This window comes from Prionailurus bengalensis, chromosome A2, assembly GCF_016509475.1.
Source record: "Prionailurus bengalensis isolate Pbe53 chromosome A2, Fcat_Pben_1.1_paternal_pri, whole genome shotgun sequence".
In the NCBI taxonomy this organism is placed as follows: Eukaryota; Metazoa; Chordata; class Mammalia; order Carnivora; family Felidae; genus Prionailurus; species Prionailurus bengalensis.
In genome coordinates this window covers 155,845,236-155,867,187 of record NC_057348.1, presented here as the reverse complement: position 1 = coordinate 155,867,187, position 21,952 = coordinate 155,845,236, and the positions used below count along the sequence as shown (strand labels likewise).

At 42.3% G+C, this 21,952-nt stretch overlaps 1 protein-coding gene across 1 annotated transcript in view; it reads right to left on the bottom strand.

Moving 5' to 3' along the window:
- The window catches only part of MGAM (maltase-glucoamylase), a 75,905-nt gene that overhangs the window by 41,728 nt on the left and 12,225 nt on the right, over positions 1-21,952 (bottom strand). The window contains exons 7-22 of the mRNA XM_043589750.1: positions 19,716-19,815; positions 17,219-17,331; positions 16,564-16,689; positions 15,135-15,266; positions 14,862-14,978; positions 13,056-13,169; positions 11,879-11,963; positions 10,041-10,158; positions 8,748-8,919; positions 7,334-7,450; positions 6,627-6,781; positions 5,217-5,301; positions 4,419-4,475; positions 3,791-3,915; positions 722-810; positions 7-56 (exon numbers count right to left, since the gene is read on the bottom strand). Of these exons, the coding sequence (XP_043445685.1) occupies positions 7-56; positions 722-810; positions 3,791-3,915; positions 4,419-4,475; positions 5,217-5,301; positions 6,627-6,781; positions 7,334-7,450; positions 8,748-8,919; positions 10,041-10,158; positions 11,879-11,963; positions 13,056-13,169; positions 14,862-14,978; positions 15,135-15,266; positions 16,564-16,689; positions 17,219-17,331; positions 19,716-19,815 (1,755 nt within the window). The remainder of the gene's footprint in view (positions 1-6; positions 57-721; positions 811-3,790; positions 3,916-4,418; positions 4,476-5,216; positions 5,302-6,626; positions 6,782-7,333; positions 7,451-8,747; positions 8,920-10,040; positions 10,159-11,878; positions 11,964-13,055; positions 13,170-14,861; positions 14,979-15,134; positions 15,267-16,563; positions 16,690-17,218; positions 17,332-19,715; positions 19,816-21,952) is intronic.

The following is a 21,952-nucleotide window of genomic DNA, read 5'->3' as shown; positions in this document are numbered from 1 at the left end:
ACTTACTTGGGTGACAGAAAACTCACATAAGAGATAGATTTTACTGGCCACAGTATCTGCAAGTGAAAGAAAGATGAGTCAACCTCTGGCCTGCCCACCCAGAAGAACAGATTTCACCCTCATTGTACTGAAAGCTACATCCTGAGAATGGCAAGATTATAAACAGTCTCCAAGGCCAGGCCACTGTTTTCCCTTTTCCTTCCTACCTTAGCCTTGAAAAGATTCCCTTCCAAGTGCTTCTAAGGCATATGCCCCAAGTGAATCTGTTTCCTAAGCTTGATCCACAAGAGTTGTTAGTATACTGGAGCCAGGAAAATGTGCTAAGAAGCATGGCCAGAGACAGGCACATAAGAAGAATATAGTCTCACTCTGACTCACCGGCATGGGTATGTTTCATATCATTGATATTTGTACAGAAGCGTTTTTGGGGAAGAGATCTACAGTGAATGGCAGGAAAAGTCTTGAAAACATCTCTTTCAGATGCCTGTTGACAATAAAATGAGAGCCTGTATATACTGCTTGTCTGATGGAAGCATTCTAAAAGGTAGAAATGTGTTTTCCTTCCATCTGTGGTCCACCTACCACTAGCTGTGAACAGTGCAACCGAAACCAAAATCCTCCTCTTGAGTGATTAACGCTGCTGTGCCTGGTGAGATTTCTCCCACGGCTGAATGGCCAGAGGATGTAACTCACAGATGCAGGTTGTCCTAACAGTACCTACCTTTAGTTTCCCCATCATCCCAGAAAAGTTCGCCTTTGGCTTCTTTGTTCTCATCTAGGGCGATGATGAGACCAAGAGGGTTCCGTCGACTGTGGGAAACAAGGTTTAGGTGGGAGATAAAGACTAAAGACTCAGAGAACTTGGCCAAAAGAGATGGGAATGTTTCCATGAGATTTCACATGGGAAAGGTTACTAGCAGCAGATGGCTTGGCTTTTCTTCAGGCACAAAAGCAAAATCAACGGGCGCATCTTTCTCTAGAATCAATAACGTCACAGGAGACAGAAATACTGCAAACATTAGCAATACACATCTATGTAGGAGGCCAGAATTTAAGTGCCAAAATCCCTGCAATAGCTACTATAAAAGTTGCTGGTGCAACTATTCCTTAGAAAACAGACTATTAGAAGAGAAAGAGATCTTAGACAATAATTGGTTCAGCCTAATGTTAGAGATGATTCGTGCAGGGGAAGTATTAATTATGGTTGGGGGGGATATATTTGTTTTCCCTGCCTAAGAACCGTTTTGACTCAGAAAGCAACAAAATACAATAAAATTTAATGGCAACTTTCCTAATTTGATTATTCACTATTATTTCATTTTGAGAGCAAAATCAAACCCTATAGTTCTCTGCTTCATAATTTAGAGTATGAAGCACAAAACATGACTCAGAAAGGTGGTGAAGTAGGTGGGCATAGAGAAGGAGGGGGAAAGGGCCATTTCACGTGGAATCCCTCCTTATTTCACGACTCTCCTGGACTACCTCCCCATTTCCTGATACCATTGGCCCATCACTGACCTCACGTTTTCTCTTCTTTCACATGTCAGCCCTCCACTGTGCCCTGAGCAAGTCAGGTTCTGTTATCAACCAAATCACCTGCTTTCACTCAACACACATGTATGAAGTAGCTTTCATTTGTTAGCAAGTCCAAGAGACACAAAGATAAATAGATCACAACTCTATTGATGGATGACCTTAAATATTATAAGGAAGATTAAACATATTCACTAAATAATCCAGGCAGAAAGTAAAGAGAGACACAAAAGTTGGAAGACTTCTAGGAGTGGTGGATTAGATAATCTGAAGGACACCAGACACCCTAAAAGACCCACCCAACACATGGTCTTTGAAGGGAGCTCAAGATGACCTCAGGTGACAGAAGTCCTGACACACAACTGAAGAAATGGGCAAATCCCCTCTGGAGGGACTTTTTTTGGATCCTTAAGATCACTACATTTGAAACACAAAAAAAATTACTGAACACACAAGGTGATAAGCCAGCATGAAAGAAAGTTGGCAAAAGCAATGAAAAATAATTTGGATTCTCCAAAGGATTTTAGACAATAGAATTTCCAAATACAAGGTATAAAGTAACTATGATCGAAATGCTTAAAATATTAAGAAGAATGTGGCGCCTGGGTGGCTCAGTCAGTTAAGTGTCCGACTTCAGCTCACATCATACTGTCTCACAGATTGTGAGCCCCACGTCGGGCTCTGTGCTGACAGCTCAGAGCTTGGAGCCTGCTTCAGATTCTGTGTCTCCCTCTCTCTCTCTGCCCCTCTTCCACTCAAGCTCTGTCTCTCTTTCTCTGTCAAAAATAAATAAACATTAAAAAAAATTAAGGAAAGAAAAAAAGTCAGCTTAAGAGCAAAAAATAATTAAAAGTATACAAAAGAGTATTTAAAAAGTTTGGAGAGGCAGCACTCCCTCTGCTGGAAGAATTGAGGAAGATACTTGCAGATGAAATCTTTGGAGAGTTGTTAAGAAGGCACGGGGGAAGGATGTTGGAGAGGGTAATAAGTGCAGAAGCCCAAACACAGTTGGATAGATGGGTATGTCTGAGGACCAGAGGTTTGGGGTGTGGCTGGTCCATGGGCGTGTATTCCGATGCATCAGGAGGCACAGTAGTTAACTTGGAACCAGATTGTGATTGGCCTTGAACACCCCTACTCATGAAAGAGTCTGGATTTTATGCAGGGGAGCGACAAGTCAAAACTCTTCATCTTGGAAAGATAATTTTAGTATCCGCATGCAGAATAGCCTGAAGCTGAACAGCTAGAGAAAAGGAAACCATTTGGTATTAGATGTAGAAGTATCATTTAAAAAAAAAAAGCCTGCAATTTGAAAAATTAAGGTAGCAAGGAAAGTTCAAAGGAAAAGAAAGATTTCTAACTTCCAAAGAATGCCCAGTCTGTTAAAAATAAATAAGCTAATACTTTTAGAGACAGATAGAACTGTGTACCTCTTTAGTACAGATAGAGTCTATAATTTCAGAATCACAGAGTTGTAAAGGAGAAAACAGGGGTATGAGGGTGATTTGAATTGAATAAGTAATTTTTGGACCTTGTTTTGCATCATAAGAAAGAAATGGCTCATGGGAGGAAAGGAAAGGGGAATTGAGATTATAGGGGAATAAAACGTGGACTCGCTGTCCCTAGAAATGAGGATGAATGAGTCAAGAGTACAGCACGATGGATGGGTGATCTGGCCAACCAGGTAGGGTGATCAGCAGACCGCTATTGCTAGAATGAGAGGCTTCCCAAGACATGAAACTTTCAGGGCTAGAATTGAAGTGGTCCTGGGAAAACCAGGAGGGATGACCACCCCAGCAGTCAGTGTGTTTTGAGGAGAAATGCAGCGGTTTAAGAAAGAACAGGGACTGGGGCGCCTGGGTGGCTCAGTCGTTTAAGTCTCTGACTTTGGGTCAGGTCATGATCTCAAGGTTCATGAGATCGAGCCCCGCATTGGGATTCTGTGTCTCCCTCTCTCTCTGCGCTTCCCCCACTCACATTCTCTCTCTCTCTCTCTCTCTCTCTCAAAAATAAATAAACATTAAAAAAAAGTTAAAGAACAGGGATTAAATTCTTTCAACATCCATCTTGTAAACCACAACTTCCACAACTTCTTGTAAATCACAGTGTCTGATGACCACACCCCCCACCCCCATCCCCTTCCTCCCCACGCGCCACATAAAGCTTCAGCATCTTCTGCCTGGGCAGCAGATGGGAACGGCAATGACCAACTTTATCAGCAGCACCTGCCTTAGAGGAAACTCCCGCCGCATTGTACCTGACCACAGTGGTGGTGGCGGGCTGTTGTGTGGGGAATACGTGGCCTCCGCGAAGGTGGAGTCCGATTTTGTCTCCAGGAAGTTCCATCTCCACTCTTTGCTTCCTCCATCTCGTTCGGGCCCCCTGAGGCAAGCACACAAATCAAGCACCTGTTACGACAGCACATCCATGGCCCCCCTCTTCTCCAGGCGCCGAGTTATCTACAGCTCCCTCTTTCTCCACCCAGCTGAGTTACTGTCTAGTCAGGCAATCGAACGAGAGGAAGGAAAAACAATTAAGAGCAACAGGTTTTGCCATCACTTAGGAATTTGGGGGAGCATTTACACCAGTTCACATACAGCAGATGAACTGACAGTTTTAAACAAGTCAGCTGACTCCTGACCAGGCTGAAATTCCCTATTGGACCCTCTGCCATTTGCCCTTATCTTACTGTTGAATAAAGTATATGAAAGTGGGTTTTTTCCGGATCTCATCATGACTGACGTTAAGTGACTTATGCTATGAAATTACAGAAAACGTGGCAAAAACACTCCTAGGTGCATGGATAGATGTTCCTGTCTCCAGGGAGGGACCCTGTCTATGCAGCTGTGGTCATGAGGAGTTTAAGAAAAGTCAAAGCTACTTACAGTCTCGTAATCATACCAGATGGCATCGGGCATATAAGCCATCACTTTCTCTGCACCCTGAAATTAAAACAAACTGTTGTTCTTCATGGCCCAGTCTCCGAAGGGTATAAGATGGATTTCTTAGCATTCCCAAGGGAGCTTCTGAACCATATACTGAGAGAGCAAAAACAGCCTTTCTTTTCTCTGTTATCAAACCATGCCTTTCTTCTAGTAGGAATAATAGGAGCAATAACTTGGAAACCCAAAGAAAAATCCCAGTGGAATCCCATAAGGAATAATAATAATATTGAAATACACGTTGTGGCAAAAATTCCAGCTTTACATTAACTCATGAAATCCTCCCAACTGTCCCCAGTGGCGGGTACTCTCATGATCTCACCTTTCCAGCCGAGGAACCATCCCAGACCACAAGGTGCTAAGAGGAAGAGGCAGAGATCACACCCCAATTCCATCCAACCTTAGAGAGGGTTTTGGGCCCCTGCTCCATTCTGCCTCTACCTCAAGGAGCTGTGAGAATGTAATGATGAACAGGACCGTCCCTAAACACAGAGTCCCAGTAGATGCTTCTACCCTGGTTGGACTCTTGGTCAAGAAAAAAGACTCATAGAAAAAAATATGTAAGTAACAGATCCCCAATTTCCCCAAACCTCAGCATATTGTCTTCAGGGCCGACTCAGCCATGGAGGCTGGAAATGGGCTTGGGATAAAAAGAAGATAAATTGTTCCAGGAAGAGAAGAGTTTGGAGGGCAGCAGGAACAGAAGTGGAGGCCATATGTGTGCCTCTGTGGGTCACTTGCCTCTTCCAGAACTGGAGTGATAAGGAGGCCAGGTCCCCATAAAAACTGTTGGTGTACATCCCACGTGTTGCTGTCCCTGTAGAACCTGGAGATCAGAGAGACGTTCACAGAGATCTGGGTCAATGCTTCCTGACAACTCTCCCCACAACTGTCCAAAACATGCAGGCTGCCTGCCTGTGGTAACCCCCTAAATTATTCTGGGACATGTACTTGACCCCTGCCTCCACCACTGTGGCAGACAGACCCACGTCCCCCAATCTGTGAATCCTCCTTTTCTTCCCCCTAGTTGGACATAGGTGTTTATTCCAGGACATATGCTAGGCAGGGTCCAGACTGAAGTCTATTTGCCATATGCCCCTTTAAATACAATAAAAGTGAAGCAATACATCTTAAAGCTTCAGCTGACCATCAAGAAAGAACTGGATGTAATCACAACAAATAGCAAATAATAAAATCCTACTCAATTCTCTTGTAGGGTAGCTGCCTTATTTTAACAGGGAATTCCAGGAGACGGTAAAAACTGATTCAAAATAATGAATGTATAATAATAGGAATAATAATCATAATAGAAGATATGTGCCTGAGGGTCTAGAACATCAGACACTTAAGGGAGTTCACTCAATTTTGACAAGGAAAGACTGTTCCGTGCCCTTTTGTAGAGTTAAGTTGGAGACGCTCATTGGATTGGCTGGCAGTAAAAATTCTGGAATTCTAGAAATCCTCTGTAAAATTCTTATTTTTGTGTAAATGACAAGTTCATCCCAGGGCCTGAACATAATGCATTACAGAAGAGACCATCCTGTTCAAGTGTTCAGATCCTTTAAACTAAGAATCAAGAAATGAAGGATGACAGAACTTTAATGATTTGTCTAAGATAAAGAGTTCACTGGTGGCAGAACAAAGGAAAGATCCCAAAGTTCCCTGATGTTGGTCTAGTTCTATCCCCAAGGGAACAGGCTAAAACACTTAAATATACCTCGGGAACAGTACGTAGGCAGCACCTGCCTTGCAAATACCAATGGACTATTCTATCTATATTAAAAATAGAAGTATTTCACTGTTCACTCCAATATTTTGAAACAGTCCATGTCACCAGTTGCATTAACAAAGTCCCTTTGGGGGTGCCTGAGTGGCTCAGTCAGGTAAGCGTCCAACTTCGGCTCAGGTCATGATCTCACAGTTCATGAGTTTGAGCCCTGCATTGGGCTCTGTGCTGCCAGCTCAGAGCCTGGAGCCTGCTTCAGATTCTGTGTCTCCCTCTCTCTCTCTCTCTCTCTCTGCTCCTCCCCTGCTTGCACTCTGTATCTCTCTCTCTCTCTCTCTCTCTCTCTCTCTCTCTCTCTCTCAAAAATAAATAAACATTAAGAAAAATTTAAAAAAGCAAAATCCGTATGGATTAGGGTAACTTACTCATGCAGAAGGGGCCTGGCCACCGTGTCCCCCCGGCTGTGGGCCCAATAGAAGAGGGTATAGAGGTAGGGTAACAGGGTGTAGCGGATGGTAAGGTAGTGCCTGGAGGAATTCAGCAGCAGGGAGGTAGCTCCAAAGGAGGCAGGATCCTGGGCCTGGGAGAAAGGAAAGGTTGCGATTATGATCCAGCTAAGAATGACAGAAGCAACTGGAGAACTCCAGACGCCATTCATCAGAATCAAGAGTTTCGTTCCTGAAAGACCAGGGGCCTAGGGTACAAGCTTCGCCTCTGAGCGGTATGGGTGGCAGGGGGAGATCACTTCACTAAGTAAGTGCCCTTCTTCACCTTGCAGCCTGTCCACCTCCATCACGCTCAGGACAGCTCTCGCAGCAGACTGCCTTTTCAATAGTTTTTAAGTAGTTCCCCCATTTGATTCTCATTACAAAATGAGCAATGTAGATTGAACGTACAGGCGTTTGATAAAGACCTTCACAGACTCGCCATCTCCCTGACTGCTGCAGTGCAAATAGCAGAGTCTGTGACAGCAGGGCATTTTAATGGCGCATCTTCGGAGGTCCTGGTTAATTGCGAATTAGGCTAAGTGAAGCACCAGGTAGGAGGTCGGCTCAACAGATGTCTTGGCGAGGATGCGGACAGACCCAGCTCTAACGTGTGCCAAACTTATCGTGTCTCCTGGGAGCCTCACCTTGTAGCCTTGGCCATTGTGATTCCTGGAAAATGGATAAAACGCTCCCAGCTGCATCCACCGCCTGCAGAGCTCCTCAGGGGCATCCAATGCAAAGCCACATATGTCAGCACCGACCTGGAGGGACACACAGACAGAATGTACACCTCACTTCCATCATCCTGCTTCCCACTGAACTTTTACAGAGAAGGCTTATATGGTGTGATCTGAAATGGGTTACATCCCATGTCCACTCTTTACTGTCAGATGACTGTGGGTAAGCTACTCAACCCTTCTGTGCCTCAGCGTCCTCCCTGTGTTAAAGTGGTCGTTAATTAGCTACACGGAGTTTTATGAGATTCTGTAGTGTGGATACTGTAAGTAAAACAGTTGACATGCAACAGTTTTTTGATGAACAGAATGAGAAATACTGTTGATACTATTATTTTGATCACACCACTATCAGAATTAACTTTCCAAAGCCTAAATCGGGTTCCATCACTCACCTATTCAAAACTTTCCAGGGTCTCCATACAGCTGAGCTGGTGGCTCCTCAAAACTGGTTCTAACATACATTTCTAGCATCACTTACCACTCCAGTCCTACAAACCAATCCTTAGAGCCACATCAATCGACCCCTTACTGCTCTGCCTCCTGTTTCTTTCTCAATCTGAAAGTGACCTTCCCATTAGTCTGATAACATAAACCCACTTTTCAAGGGAAAACTCAAGTGCAACCTTTTGCATGAAGCTTCTCCTGACTCCTTTCCTTGACTCCCTGTTTCTTGTAATTTTGTCAGGATTAGTAAGTCTCTTTCTCAGGATCTCCCTCAACATTTAATTTATATGTCCCTAGCTTACCTATATACATATAAATTTATATAAACATACAAACATTCATAATTTAATATATATATAAAATATATGTAAAATTTGTAAACTTTCAGGGGAAATAGAAGGTATTTCTGTTACTATATTTATGCTTTTCTCTCCCCCTCACCATGCATACCTACCTTAATACCTTGCACACAGTAAGAGCTCCATAAATACATATGTTGAATTTAACTAAAAGATGTCAAAACCATCTCTAGGGACCTGGCAATGTCATGTTTTCTCATCTAGGTACTGGATACACAGATGTGTTCAGCTTGTAAAATTCATCAACTGTATACTTAAGTATATGTGTACTTTTTTGTGTATATTATACTTTGATAGAAAAATATTCCAATGATATCACTTCAAGGTTGCACTTTCTATCCTAATAAGATAGTGCAGGAAAGAATGTTGTAGTATCAGAGTCATACTGATGTAGATGAAGCCATTGTTCTCAAGACACTAAATCCCTGGGCCAGGAAGGGTAGGAGAGGTGAGCTTTACACTTTGAAAATTTTCTAGGATGAGTCTTTCTGGGAATTGAGGTTGGGACGTGGACTCACCATTGGGATACCAAAAAGGTTGAACTCGAGCATGCCAGGGATAGACCACCGGAGATCATTCCAGGTGGCTGCGTTGTCTCCTAACCAATGGGCTGCAAACTTGCCAGATCCCGCAAAGGTCGAACGGGTTAGAATGAAGCTTCTCTTATTAGGGAACACAGTCTTGACAGCTCTAGAAGGGGAGAAATGCTTAAGTAGTCAATGTGTGACCTTAGCGTGTCTCAACCTAGCAGATACAGTGATAATGCCGAGGATCTCAAAAGTTCATACTTCATTCTCTTTCAGCTCCTTCCTAGTAGGGTCAGAGTTGCTGTGGAAGTAGGCTGCACCTTTACGTATGTTTACATTTTGTTTTGCTTTGTCTTAAGGTGTTTTATGTACATTATTAAATCCATAATGCCCAAGATTTTTAAAAGCAGCCTTGAAAAGGCTAGTAACTAGAGGTATACAATTTTTATGGAACAAAGGTGAAATCTAACTTTACATAGATGTATGTCCATGGATCTTTCACACTGTGTGATTTTAAACATACACAAAAATGAATTTATGAACAGCCTTTTAGAACTTAAACTCTTTTAAAGTAGAAACACTTCACTTGTAATTTTGTAGTATAAAGACATTTTAAATGTATAGATGCATGTGTGTACTTTTATAAGTAACTATAAATATATATCATCTATATTTTAGAAGTCTATGCATATATTAAAAACTCACTCTATAATATTTTAAACATCTTTCAAGAAGGCTAAACTTATGCTATGACTTTGCTAATGACTGAATGTGGTTTCAGTCTGGCTTCCTGCTGCCATAGCTACAGTAAGTGCAGTCACTTCTGAGGACATTTCCCTCACTGTAGAATTTGAGTCTATACACAAAGGTGGACACAGCAATGTATAAGGATGCTAAGCCAGTATCTAAAGCCCTGAGGCACATCCCCTCCTGTCTATACAGTGTGGCACAGAGGAAGATAGATGGACCTTGGACTCATGCAAAACTGAGTTTAAATTTTGCTTTTACAATGTATCAACTCTTTGCCCTTGGTCAAGTTACCTCTCTTTATTTCTTCCAACCACCCATTCATTCATTTATTTATTCATCCATTCTCTCATTTTATACATTCCACAAATATTTATCAGATTTCTTCTTCCCTATGGGCCAGGTGGTTTCTCCATTCATTCAGTATTAATAACCATATTTATCTTTCAGAGTTTTTAAAAACAACACCCTGGCAGCTGGCACGTAACGAGATCAATAATTTCATGGTGTATTGAGTCGTAGCAACAGGGGCCTTACTGTGTGGTGGCAATCGCCATGGAGTAGCCGTACAGATTGTGGACATCGTACTGCTTGCCCCAGTGTTGCACTGCATCCATGCAGAGGCTCCTGCAGAACAGGTACCCATCCAGGATTCCTGGGGCAAAAGAGGGAGCAGTCATGAGAGCCTGAGATGCACGTTCCCTGCTCCTTGACTACTGCAGAACCTGAAACAGTGGCACTCTGGGCGGGGCTTATTGTGGCCATCCTGTAAATGATCACACCGCTTCCTCACTACCAGAGGGTTATACATTTGCAGTAGTTTCTCTGATATATAAATAAATTGTGCCGACCCATGCACATTCTTCCACCCCAGGTGCTCATGTGACTACAGGCAGGCATCTGGAAGCCAGAGGATTCAATTAGATTTGAGACTGAATCTGAATTCTTCAAACCGAGCCAAATTATGTGGTTCGAGAACAGAAATATTGGATGAAAGAGTAAATTCATTGTTCACCCCTTGTCTTCAGACACGATAGTATAAAGGCTGACTCCCCAATCTCTTTCATGCACCCATTCTTTTCTGCTCCCATTGTACCATTCTGACTCTGATCCAAATTACCTTTGCATCTTAACTACTGCAATGGTTTCTTAATAGCTTATTTACTTCCGATCGACTGATCTTCTAATTCATACTCATACTAATGTCAGATTAATATTTCCAAAACCATTTGATTATCATATTTCCCTTAGACTAAAACATAAATAGTTTCTGTCACCAAAAGAATGAAGTGCTAACTCTGTAGCTCCCCCACCCAAGTTCCTGGCCCATCTGCCCCAATTTCCTATTTTTTTTTCTTTTTCTTTTTCTTTTACTTTTTTCTTTTTTTGAAAGAGAGAGAGAGAGAAAGAGAGAGCTGGGGAGGGGCAAAGAGAGAGGGGGAGAGAGAATCTTAAGCAGACTCTACACCCAGCTCAGAACTTGATCTCATGACAATGAGATCACAACCTAAGCCGAAATCAAGAGTCAGTCACTCAACCGACTGAGTCACCCAGATACCCCCATTTTCCCATTTTCTTACCAGATTGGAAGTATTCCTAAGACACTATAATGCTAGTGTCTTCCCTTTAAGTCATTCTTATTTAATTCATTTAAATAAGTCATTTAAATAATGCTAAATAAGTCATTTAAGTCATTAAATATTTAAGTCATTAAAATAAGTCATTTAAATAATGCTAGTGTCTTCCCTTTAAGTCATTCTTCCCTTAATCGAGATGAAATGTGTCTGTGAGCCTCTAGCTTTCTTCAAACTATGATAAATGCCATAATTCTGAGGCCATACCCTGAGCGATGGTGTTGTTCAAAGTTCCATCAGAGCTCACCAGCATCATATTCACTGACTCTGACTTTGACCTTCAAGGCCATGGGTTCTGGCTTTTTTTGATCCTTATGGTTCATGTCTGTTCTTCACACTCTTGAAGTCACCAAGCTTCACTGTCATCCACAGACCACGCCCGGTTACCTGGTCTCTCTCTGCTAAGTCCTGATGACCTTCGGGCGTATGCACTCGAGAGCAACACAAACTAACCACTAGCCTCTGGCTTCTGCACTGTATCTTCTCTTGACCTTCCCCTAGAAACAGCTCAGACTGTAGGTGGAAAGACTAGATGGTCCCCTTCAAATTTATACCTTATTTAGGAAAGCATGGAGTGCTTCAATTTTTCTTTCCTAATTTCCTGTATATATTACCCACATTAGCCCCTGCCTATGCAGATTTATGTCCAAACTCCCTTTCCAGGATGTTTATATCTATCCTTATGAATTAAAAATGCCAACTATGCATCGCCACTTTAATCACACTACCACCAAGACTTACTGGGAGTGAATGGGGGGTAATTTAGGTTGCTTGTGGAACATCCTGAAACAGAACCATCAACGAAGTTGGAAACTTCATTCATATCCTACAAAACAAAGAACAAAACTACCACTAAGGAAAAGTAACTATGTTGTACTGATGTTTGCCTTCCCCTTTTTTGAGGATTCAGAGAAATGATTCCAGATATTTTGTCTTTGAAGAGGTTCTTATGCACATGGAGGGAAATAGATGATCCTGTCTTCTCTACCCATTGAAGGCTTCACAGAGAAGGTTCTCAACATCCCTTCAAAATGCTGTATGTCTATAATTACAAAAAAAATGAAAAATTTCCAAAAACATTAGGCAAAAAAAGATTTCAATTTATGTGATTCCATATATATCAACTTACACATTCTCTATATATCCAAATATAGTTACAAATGCACACACATATCAATACGTACACACACACACACACACACACACACACACACACACACAAATAAATACCTATTTGGAGACAGTGAGGGGGCGAGCCTGTGCCAACAGATGGGCAAGTGAGCGGTCCGGGAAGACGCACACCAAAATGTCGATGATAGATGTCTTTGGCTGACAACATCTTAGAGGGTTTGTGCTGTCATCTTTTTAGCATTCTGTATTGTTAGAATTTTCTACATTTCTCTTATAAATAGAAAAAAGTTTAGCTCTAGAGCTCCCCCAGTTTTGCTGAACATCTGCTGCTTTGCGTTTGGTTTCCTTTGGTATTATGCATGACATTTGTCCTTACCACAGCCATAGTTTGGTCATGCACCTGGGTACCTTGGTTCTGGCTAATTTGTCCAACATGTCCAAATGAAAGAGCCCCGAACTGGCAATCAAACAATCTGTGTACTTTGTGACAACGTAAGGCATCTATGACCTATTTTTACTTCATTCAGCTCATTCCTTTTTAAAAGAAGAGCTGGATTCAGAAAATAAAAAACAGATTTCTGAGTTTACTTCCAGATATAATGATCTGATTTAGGTCCTAAGCTACATGTTTTGGTAAGATTATTTACATACTAGGATTGGGAATATTAGAATTATTGCCATATGTGCTTTCCTTTCTTCCTATTCCCAGTATGTTCCTTGACTCAATGATATAGATACATGCCGTGTGAACATTAGTCACCAAATATTCAAAATATTAAGAACTCACAATCCAGATTCCGTCAAACTCCACTTGCTTGTAGAAAAGCTCAAATTCCTTTGCCCACCAAACAGCACAGTTGGGGTTGGTATAATCAGGAAACACAGTTTTTCCAGGCCAGACCTAGAGGAGAAAAAGAAAAACATTGATCAGAGTCAATTAAATGAATATAGAGTAAAATAGAGCACTTTGCAGAGATTCCTAAAGTGGTCATGGCAATCACAGTGTCCAGGTACAGATTCTTTCCAGTTAGGAACGTGAAGCACTCTGGATAGAGTAAACATCAGGAGGATGTGATTGGTCACTTGTGGAAAAACACATTTTAAAAAATGGTTAAGCCCTTGGGGCACCTCGGTGGCTCAGTCTGTTAAGTGTCTGACTTTGGCTCAGGTCATGATCTTGCAGTTTTTGGCTCAAGCCCCACATTGGGCTCTGTGCTGACAGCTCAGAGCCTGGAGCCTGCTTCGGATTTTGTGTGTCTCTCTCTGTCCCTCCCCCACTCACACACTCTCAGTCTCTCTCAAAAATAAATAAGAATTTAAAAATTATAATTAAATAAATAGATAAATAATTAAAAAAATGGTTAAAACCTAAATGATTGAATCCATGGACCCAGCATCATCTATCTCATTAATCTTCACCTCTGACCTCTGCTTCACAGTTCCCACTCACTTTGTCTAGGCCCAGGCCCAGGATGGTAAATGTGGGAGAGTCCCATTGAAATGTCAACTGAGCTGTTACAAGTTGTGGGTTTGCAGCATCAGTTCCTCTTCTGTATTCCCTGCTATCTGCTTTCTCTCTGACACAGGGTCAACAGAAGCAGTAGAAGAGAACCAGCAGGAAAAACAAAAACAAAAACAAAGTGACCCAGCAGAGGGGCACCTGGGTGGCTCAGTGGTTGAGCATCCAACTCTTGATTTCGGCCCAGGTCATGATCCCAGAGTCATGATCTATGCATCAGGCTCCACACTGAGTGTGATACCTGTTCAAGATTCTTTCTCTCGGGAGGGGGGTGGGGGAGGGAGGTGATCCTGGGTGGCTTAGTTAGTTGAGCATCTGACTCCTGATTTTGGTTCAGGTCATGATTTCACAGTTTGTGTGTTTAAGCCCTCTATTGGGCTCCATGCTGGCAGCAAGAAGCCTGCCTGGGATTCTTTCTCTCCCTGTCTCTGCCTCTCCCCTGCTCATGTGCTCTCTCTCTCTCTCTCTCTCTCTCTCTCTCTCTCTCTCTCTCTCTCAAAATAAATAAACTTTAGAATAATTGAAAAAAAAAGATTCTCTCTCTCCCATGCTGTCACTCACATTCTCTCTCTAAAATAAAAAAAAAAAAAAACAAAAGAATTGAACCAACAGATAACACCCTTGTGAAAACATGGACGAGTAAAAGTTTGAGGCAGAGGTAGTCAAACTGGTGAAATACTACAAAGACACAAAGTGAAATGAAATGGTTCCATTGGATCTGGCAGTTAGGAGGTATGTGGTGGTATCCATCAGGGCAGCACCAGTGACATGGAGGGGAGGACAGCCACCTACAGTCAGCTGGAGAGGGAAGGGGCGTGAGGGTGAGGACAGGGTATTCGGTGTGCAGGCTATTGTTTACAGGGACTTGGCTGTGAGGGGAATGCATGAGTGAGATGGCTGGTAGGTGTCTGGGGATGAGACGACAGGGGCAAGTTTATCCCCACCATGTGTATAAGGCATCTGAAAGTGTCCAACAAGACAATTACACACACACACACACACACACACACACACACACACACACTGCCACAGCCCCTGTGCCAGCACCAGCCCCCATCTCCCCCATTCAATTACCTCCCCAATGAGCGGAGTCACCCCATCTGAAACATTCACCCATATCTTCGCATCTGAACCCCTGTCATACGGGCCATAGGGGTTGCTTGGGGAAGAGTTGTTGGAGATGGCTGGATCCTAAGAAGAGGAAAAATACAATGAAGGACCCAGCTTCAAGCTTGAGGCACAGAAAGGAGGTTGGGAATTGGGGTGGGGGGGTGTGGAGAGGGAGGTGGATGTAACGACAAGGAAGAGCAAGCACCTGACCTGGAGGACAAAGAGGGCGGCACGTACCACAATGATGACCAATTTCTGTCCATTATTGTGTAACTCCTTAACAAACTCAGGGAAGCCTTTAAAATTTACTGGGTCATAAGTGAAGTCCTTCCTCTCATCCATATAATCAATATCAGCATGCTGAACATCCTGAAAGAATACACAAAGTCCACAACCTTGTGCTCAGGAATTTCCCTGTTTGAATGACTCAGTCCCATTATCATTGTTATTATCCACAATACACACTGATTCTGTGCTGTGCCCTGCACAGGGTTCTGGATCGGTCCCTGGCATCTAGGTGCTTTTCCTCCAATAGTAATTTCAAAAAACAGAGGACCCATTGTTTTCCCTAAGACCTGACTCCCACCCCTGGAATCAGGTTAACTGCATCATCTGACCTTGCTGCCTGGCCCTCTGGCCTTAAAAGCCATTCTAACAAACAAGCCACAACAATTACAACAAATCACTAAGGCTATCAAAAACATATCCATACCTAAATCCTACGCCATCCACAAGACAAGGGGGAAGAAGGGGCTGTCTGCCTCATGTCTCCCACATTGTACTGCCCCACATTTTGTTTCATTGCTTCTCTCATAATTCAAGTTTTCTTTGGCACTTATTTTTTCCTAATTTGGCCTGTATGAAAATAGTGGAGCCCGGAATGAAATGGACTCTTGCTCTAGGACGTATGTATCTGGGGTTGGGGAGAGAGGAGTGTTATTCCAGACACTGCTGGGTTTTTCCCATTGCAAAACCTCACTCTTGAAAAACCTCACTCTCCATGATATACCAGATACATTCAGATGTGACCACCCAAAATATAAAAATATGCTATTAGCATGTGTATGTACTATGCACTTTTGCTCACTTAAACTAGGGAAAGAAATCCTTTGAGAATTCAAATAAAAACGCATTCTATAAATGTAGTCAATAGGGTAAGCATAAGACAGTTTTGCTAATAAAATGTTATAAGAAAAACAGAGACTGGGGTGCCTGGGTGGCTCAGTGGGTTGAGCATCTGCCTTCGGCTCATGTCACGATCTCATGGTTTGTGAGTTCGAGCCCCCCCACATCAGGCTCTGTGCTGACAGCTCGGAGCCTGGAGCCTGCTTCAGATTCTGTGTCTCCCTCTCTCTCTCCCCCTCCCCAGCTTGCACTCTCTCCCTCTCTCAAATATAAATAAACATCAAAAAAAATTTTTTAAAGAAAAACAGAGACAAACATATTGCCTCCTAACTCCAAAATTGTGGTCTCTACTATTTCCTACTAAAAAGAACTAGTTCCTTAAAGGAATGGCTAGCCCAACAAAATGTCCAGCCTTCTGAATATATAAAAATCTTTGTATTGTATATTTTTAAAAAAATTCAGGGGGAGACAGTATAAACAGTTTTGTTTATTCCCCAAGGGAATTCCTTTATTACTGGAAGATGTTTAAAGCCTTACTTACATAAGGGAGCTGTGCGGCACGGTTTCTCTCCACGACTTCTCTCATGCTCTGTAGGGTTCCATAATCATACCGACTGAGATGAAATCCAAGTGCCCAGTATGAGGGAAGGGCTGGCCGTCCAATGAGCTGACAGAAGTATGTGAAATAAAAGTTAGCAAATACTCTATTTTTTAAAAGTTTTATTTATTTTGAGAGAGAGAGACAGCAAGTACAGGAAAAAGAGAGAGGCAGCAAGAGAGGGAGAGAGAGAATCCCAAGTAGTCTTCATGCCTAGTGGGGAGCCCAATGCCCAGCTCAATCTCACCACCATGAGATCATGACCTGAGCCAAGATCAAGAGTCAGGTGCTTAACTGACTGAGCCACCCAGGCACTCCACAGATACTCTATTTTAAACAAAACTTTGTAAGCATTGATTGGGTGGCATAAGACGTATTCCATTTCCCAAGATACCATTTCCTAATGTTAGAATATTAGTCTATTTTCCTAGCCCCTTTTATAAATCATTGAAGGTAGGGTCAATTTGTAGTTGCAGATTTACAGCAGTGACTTATATTAGCAGATTTTTTGTGACTCGTGCCTGCCTATTAAATTTACTTTTATTTGTACTATTTAGGATTTATTTCCTCAGTCATAATCATGATATCACAAGTTTACCTCTACATATTCTTGAACAACTTGCTCTGGAGTGTTTCCCAAAAACACATAGAAGTCAAGGATGCCTCCGATGGTGCGGTAAGTGACAGCTGGGGCGGGCTGGAGGGTAACCTCTTGCAAGATTAAAAGCGAAAAAAATAAATGTTAGAATTTACTCTAGTTTTAATTACAAAGTTTTAGACTGCAGGATCCTCAATCATCTGAATATTAATAAAGTGAATCCAGTGCCTCAAATTTTGTATACAAAGAGGCACATTTCTGCTGATCGAGTCTGCCCTCACAGCATGGGAAAGGCAACGCATTTGTTCTGAGAACAGATCTCAATAATTGGTGATTAGAGGGTCTTCACTCCTTATGTCAGGACTCAGGCTTTCATGAAAAAGCAATCAATTTCTTTTTTTTTTTTTTTAATTTTTTTTTAAATTTTTTTTTTAACGTTTTTATTTATTTTTGAGACAGAGAGAGACAGAGCATGAACAGGGGAGGGTCAGCAAGAGGGAGACACAGAATCTGAAACAGGCTCCAGGCTCTGAGCTGTCAGCACAGAGCCCGACGCGGGGCTTGAACTCACAGACCACGAGATCATGACCTGAGCCGAAGTCGGCCGCTTAACCGACTGAGCCACCCAGGCGCCCCAAAAGCAATCAATTTCTTGAAGGGGTCCAGATAAGCCACTGTAGCACAGAAGTTATTTCAAGCTGAAAACATTTGAGTTTCCGAAATCTCTTATCAACCAAAAAGCAGGGCTTCCAGAATAACTCGCTTGTCATAAATTCCCACCCCTGGAGAGACAAAACTTCGGCACCTCACCCAAGCAGACATCGTCACAAGAATATTCTATCTTCCCACTAAGGGCTCATTATCTTTCCAAAAAGTCCTTTGGTTTTTCATAAGTGTCCTTTCTTCCCCTCCCATTTATGTATCAGGGTGGAATATAAGCCCCAAGTTCTAAACACCCCTCTGAGTTACTCTTGGCTGAGCATTCTTCTGTATTCCCATGTTGCACATGTAAATAAACTGTCTTTTCTCTTGCTAGCCCATCTCTTGTCAGTTTGATTCACAGGCGCCCAAATACCACACTGATGAGGGCAAGAGGACAAGTTTTTCTTCTCTGACATTCACAGCTACAAAACACATTGCTCCCACCCCATGCCCCATCATCACTGCAGCTATGGAACCCAATTAGATACACTGAGGTACTAGCCTCAGTTAATCTCACATCAAGCAAAAGCCAAGTTAAAACAAAAAGTCAGAGATTATATTATAAATTCAAAATCCCTCTAAGCCCCAGTCACTGTTCTCAGAGGTGAAGTCTCCCCATAGCCTTGGTTTGCATTTAGGAATAAAAGAATAAAAACATTCAAGATCTACTGAAATGTGCTCTTCGGTCACAAGAATAACTCACATGGAATATCTAGGATCCTGGGACCTTTCCCTTCAAGCCTCACTCAACCTGTTTTCTGGTTCCTTTGAACACCCTGAAATAACTGTACAATCCCTGCACTAACTCAGTCTATTCTTAGACTATTAGGTATCTTAGAATCATGTTAGGTCACCTAGAGTGGGTCTCAAACAATCGTAGTAAAGGATCAGAGCTTTACTTTTTAATTTGCAATTCTTTGCAACCTGATGCTTTTGTTAAATAGCGTGAAAATTAACAGGAAAGGGTTCATGCATGCCCTTGGATGCTACAGCAATGTTTACTTTCCATTTCTAGACTCAGTTTGTGAATGAGCGGTGGGCCATGCTTTGAGCAGCTGTTATCCGGTCCATTGATTCAGTTGAGAAGAGGGTAGGGATCAATACCATCAACCCTGGAAAATTCTAACATATCTCCTCTTCCCATGTAGTGATTGATTCATGACCCCTGAGATCCACTGTTACTGGTACAAGCAGAAAAAAAAGTTGGGAACCAATGATCCAGTCTAAACCTTTAAAGACGGGGAAGCTAGCAGACTTCTTGGAGTCCTATGATGTTACAATGTGTTTTCTTAAACAAACTGATCTTACTGTGGATGACCTTGCCACTCCACTTCACCTTGCTATCTTTGTATTATCTAAATGAAATATTCACTGCTCAGTTGTAGCTCCCTGGTTAGGCCCTGCTACTGTCATCGTAGGCCCAGGGCAAATTGGCTGTTTCCTACCAGAGTTTATATCAACCACTATACTGGATGGAAGTCTAAAGAAGGAAAAAGAACAAATTGATAGAAACTTCCTCTGAGTAGATTATAGAATAATAGGCTTAGTTGTTCTAACTCTATAATAGAAAAATATTCCAAAAGAGGCAACCAGATTCAGGAAAATCATAAGCTAGGAGAGAAAGCCTTATTCGTGGCTACCATACAACAACCGGTAATGAAGTAGGGAAGAGACGATCAGAGAACATAGCCCCTGAGCTGTGGTTCAGCCATTCCTAAAGGGCTCCACTGCTCTTACCACAGGCCTGAAAATTGCTCTTACGCATTTTTTCATGAATATTCCCTTAGTTTTTTACCCATGGCATTGCTATTCATCAGAAACAGTCCAAAGGACAATCCGCTGGCATCTTCAAGACACAAGAAGAATGTCTGTGTGCCATACAAGTTAGTTCCATCCTGCAGAAAGAAAATGAAAAATAAAAAATTTACCATCTAACAATCTAAACCGCAAATGGCTGGAAATGACCTAAGAAATCAGTGTTAATCATGTGAGTAATTGACAGGGACCTCAAGGTCAAAGAAGAGACAAATCTTTTTTAAAAAACTTTGTTTTTTTAACGTTTATTTATTATTGAGAGACAGAGAGACACAGAGCGTGAGCAGAGGATGGGTAGAGACAGGGGGAGACACAGAATCTGAAGTAGGCTCCAGGCTCTGAGCTGTCAGCACAGAGCCTGACACGGGGCTCAAACTCACAACTACCCAGGCACCCCAACAAATAAATCTTTAATATATCAAGTTCAGGGGTGCTTGGGTGGCTCAGTCGGTTGAGCATTCCACTTCCACTCAGGTCATGATCTCACAGTCGCGAGTTCGAGTCCCACATTAGGCTCTGTGCTGACATCTCAGAGCCTGGATCCTGCTTCCAATTCTGTGTCTCCCACTCTCTCTGCCCCTCCCCACTCATGCTCTGTTTCTCTCTCACACACAAATAAAGATTAAAATAATAATAATAATAAAATAAAATATCAAGTCTACATTTAGTTGATGTCAGCCAAGTGAATTATAGTTCTTTTATTGAATGAGCCAGCTATGACCATTTACCTAGTAGAAATGTGAAAGCCTGTGATATCTGTTAAAATGTGGGAGAACAAGAATTTGGAAGCTGTAATTCAAAAGGTCTCTTCTGTCAAAGAGGCTTAACCTAACCACATCTGCAAAAGCTCCATCAAGCCTTAATACGAATCAAACATCTTTCTAACGTGCAACTAGATCGAGCTCTACTCAAGATAACTGGTCTTCCAGTCTTCAGAACAGTAGACTTGAGAACTTAAGCTGATTTTCTAAGACTTTAGAACAGTAGTTCTCAACCTGGGCTGCATCCTAGCCCAGTGAAAACAGAGTTACTGTGGGTGGAGAGTTTGTTAAATGTCTCCAGGTGATTCCAATGTGTAGTCATGCTTGAAATCACTGCTCTAGAAAAGCAGTTCTCAAAACTTGGTGTGCATAGAAATTACATTGGGGGCACCTGGGTGGCTCAGTCAGTTAAGTGTCCAACTTTGGTTCAGGTCATGATCTCGTGGTTTGTGAGTTTGAGCCCTGCATTGGGCTCTGTGCTGACGCTCAGAGCCTGGAGCCTGCTTTGGATTCTATGCCTCTCTCTTTCTCTCTCTCTCTGCCCCTCCCCAGCTTGTGCTCTTTCTCTCTCTCTCAAAAATAAACATTAAAAAAATTGAAAGAAATTATATATGAAAGTTAAATGCAGTTTTTTGTTTCTTGTTTTTTGTTTTTAGAGAGAGGTAGAGAGAGTGCACATGCAGGAGCGGGGAGGGGGAAGAGGGAGAGAGGAAGAAAGAGAATCCAAAGCAGGCTCCACACTCAGCACAGAGACCAACACAGGGCTCGATCCCATGACTCTGGGGTCATGACCTGAGCCTAAATCAAGAGTCAGATGCTCAACCAACTGAGCCACCCAGTTACGCCTAAATGCAGATTCTAATTCAATAGATGGAAGAGGGAGCTTAGAGCCCACATTTCTCACATGGTGATGCCCATTTGAGTAGCAAGGATCTGAGGGTCTTCATCAGATAACCATCACCAGTCATTCACAGATGGATGAGCTGCTTTGACTCATCACCTTTTCTGTCCTTCTGATAGGCATGCAGTAGAACAAGGGCATGGGCTTTCCATTAGACGGGCCAGGGATGAGATCCTATTTTTGTTACTTCAAACTTTTTTTTAAACATTGGGCTATTTCTGAGCCTCAGTTTCTCACCTGTTAAATGGAATAAATTAGACGTATGTTTTTAGAGTTCTTTCAGTAAATAGAGATGCTATATAGCAAGAATCACTTAATCATTTCAATGATCTCCTTTATCCAGACTGTTCTAGAGACTCTGTATCTATAAATTCCTTTAATTCCTATCACAACCCTATGAGGGGAGTATATTCCCCCCATTTTATAGATGAGAAACTGAGGACCCGTACAGGTAACTTGCCCGGAATCACATAATTGGTGAGTGGCAGGCAGTGTCAAAATGCAAACCTCAACAGCCTCACCCCAGAGTCTCACTCAACTATCATCCTACACTGC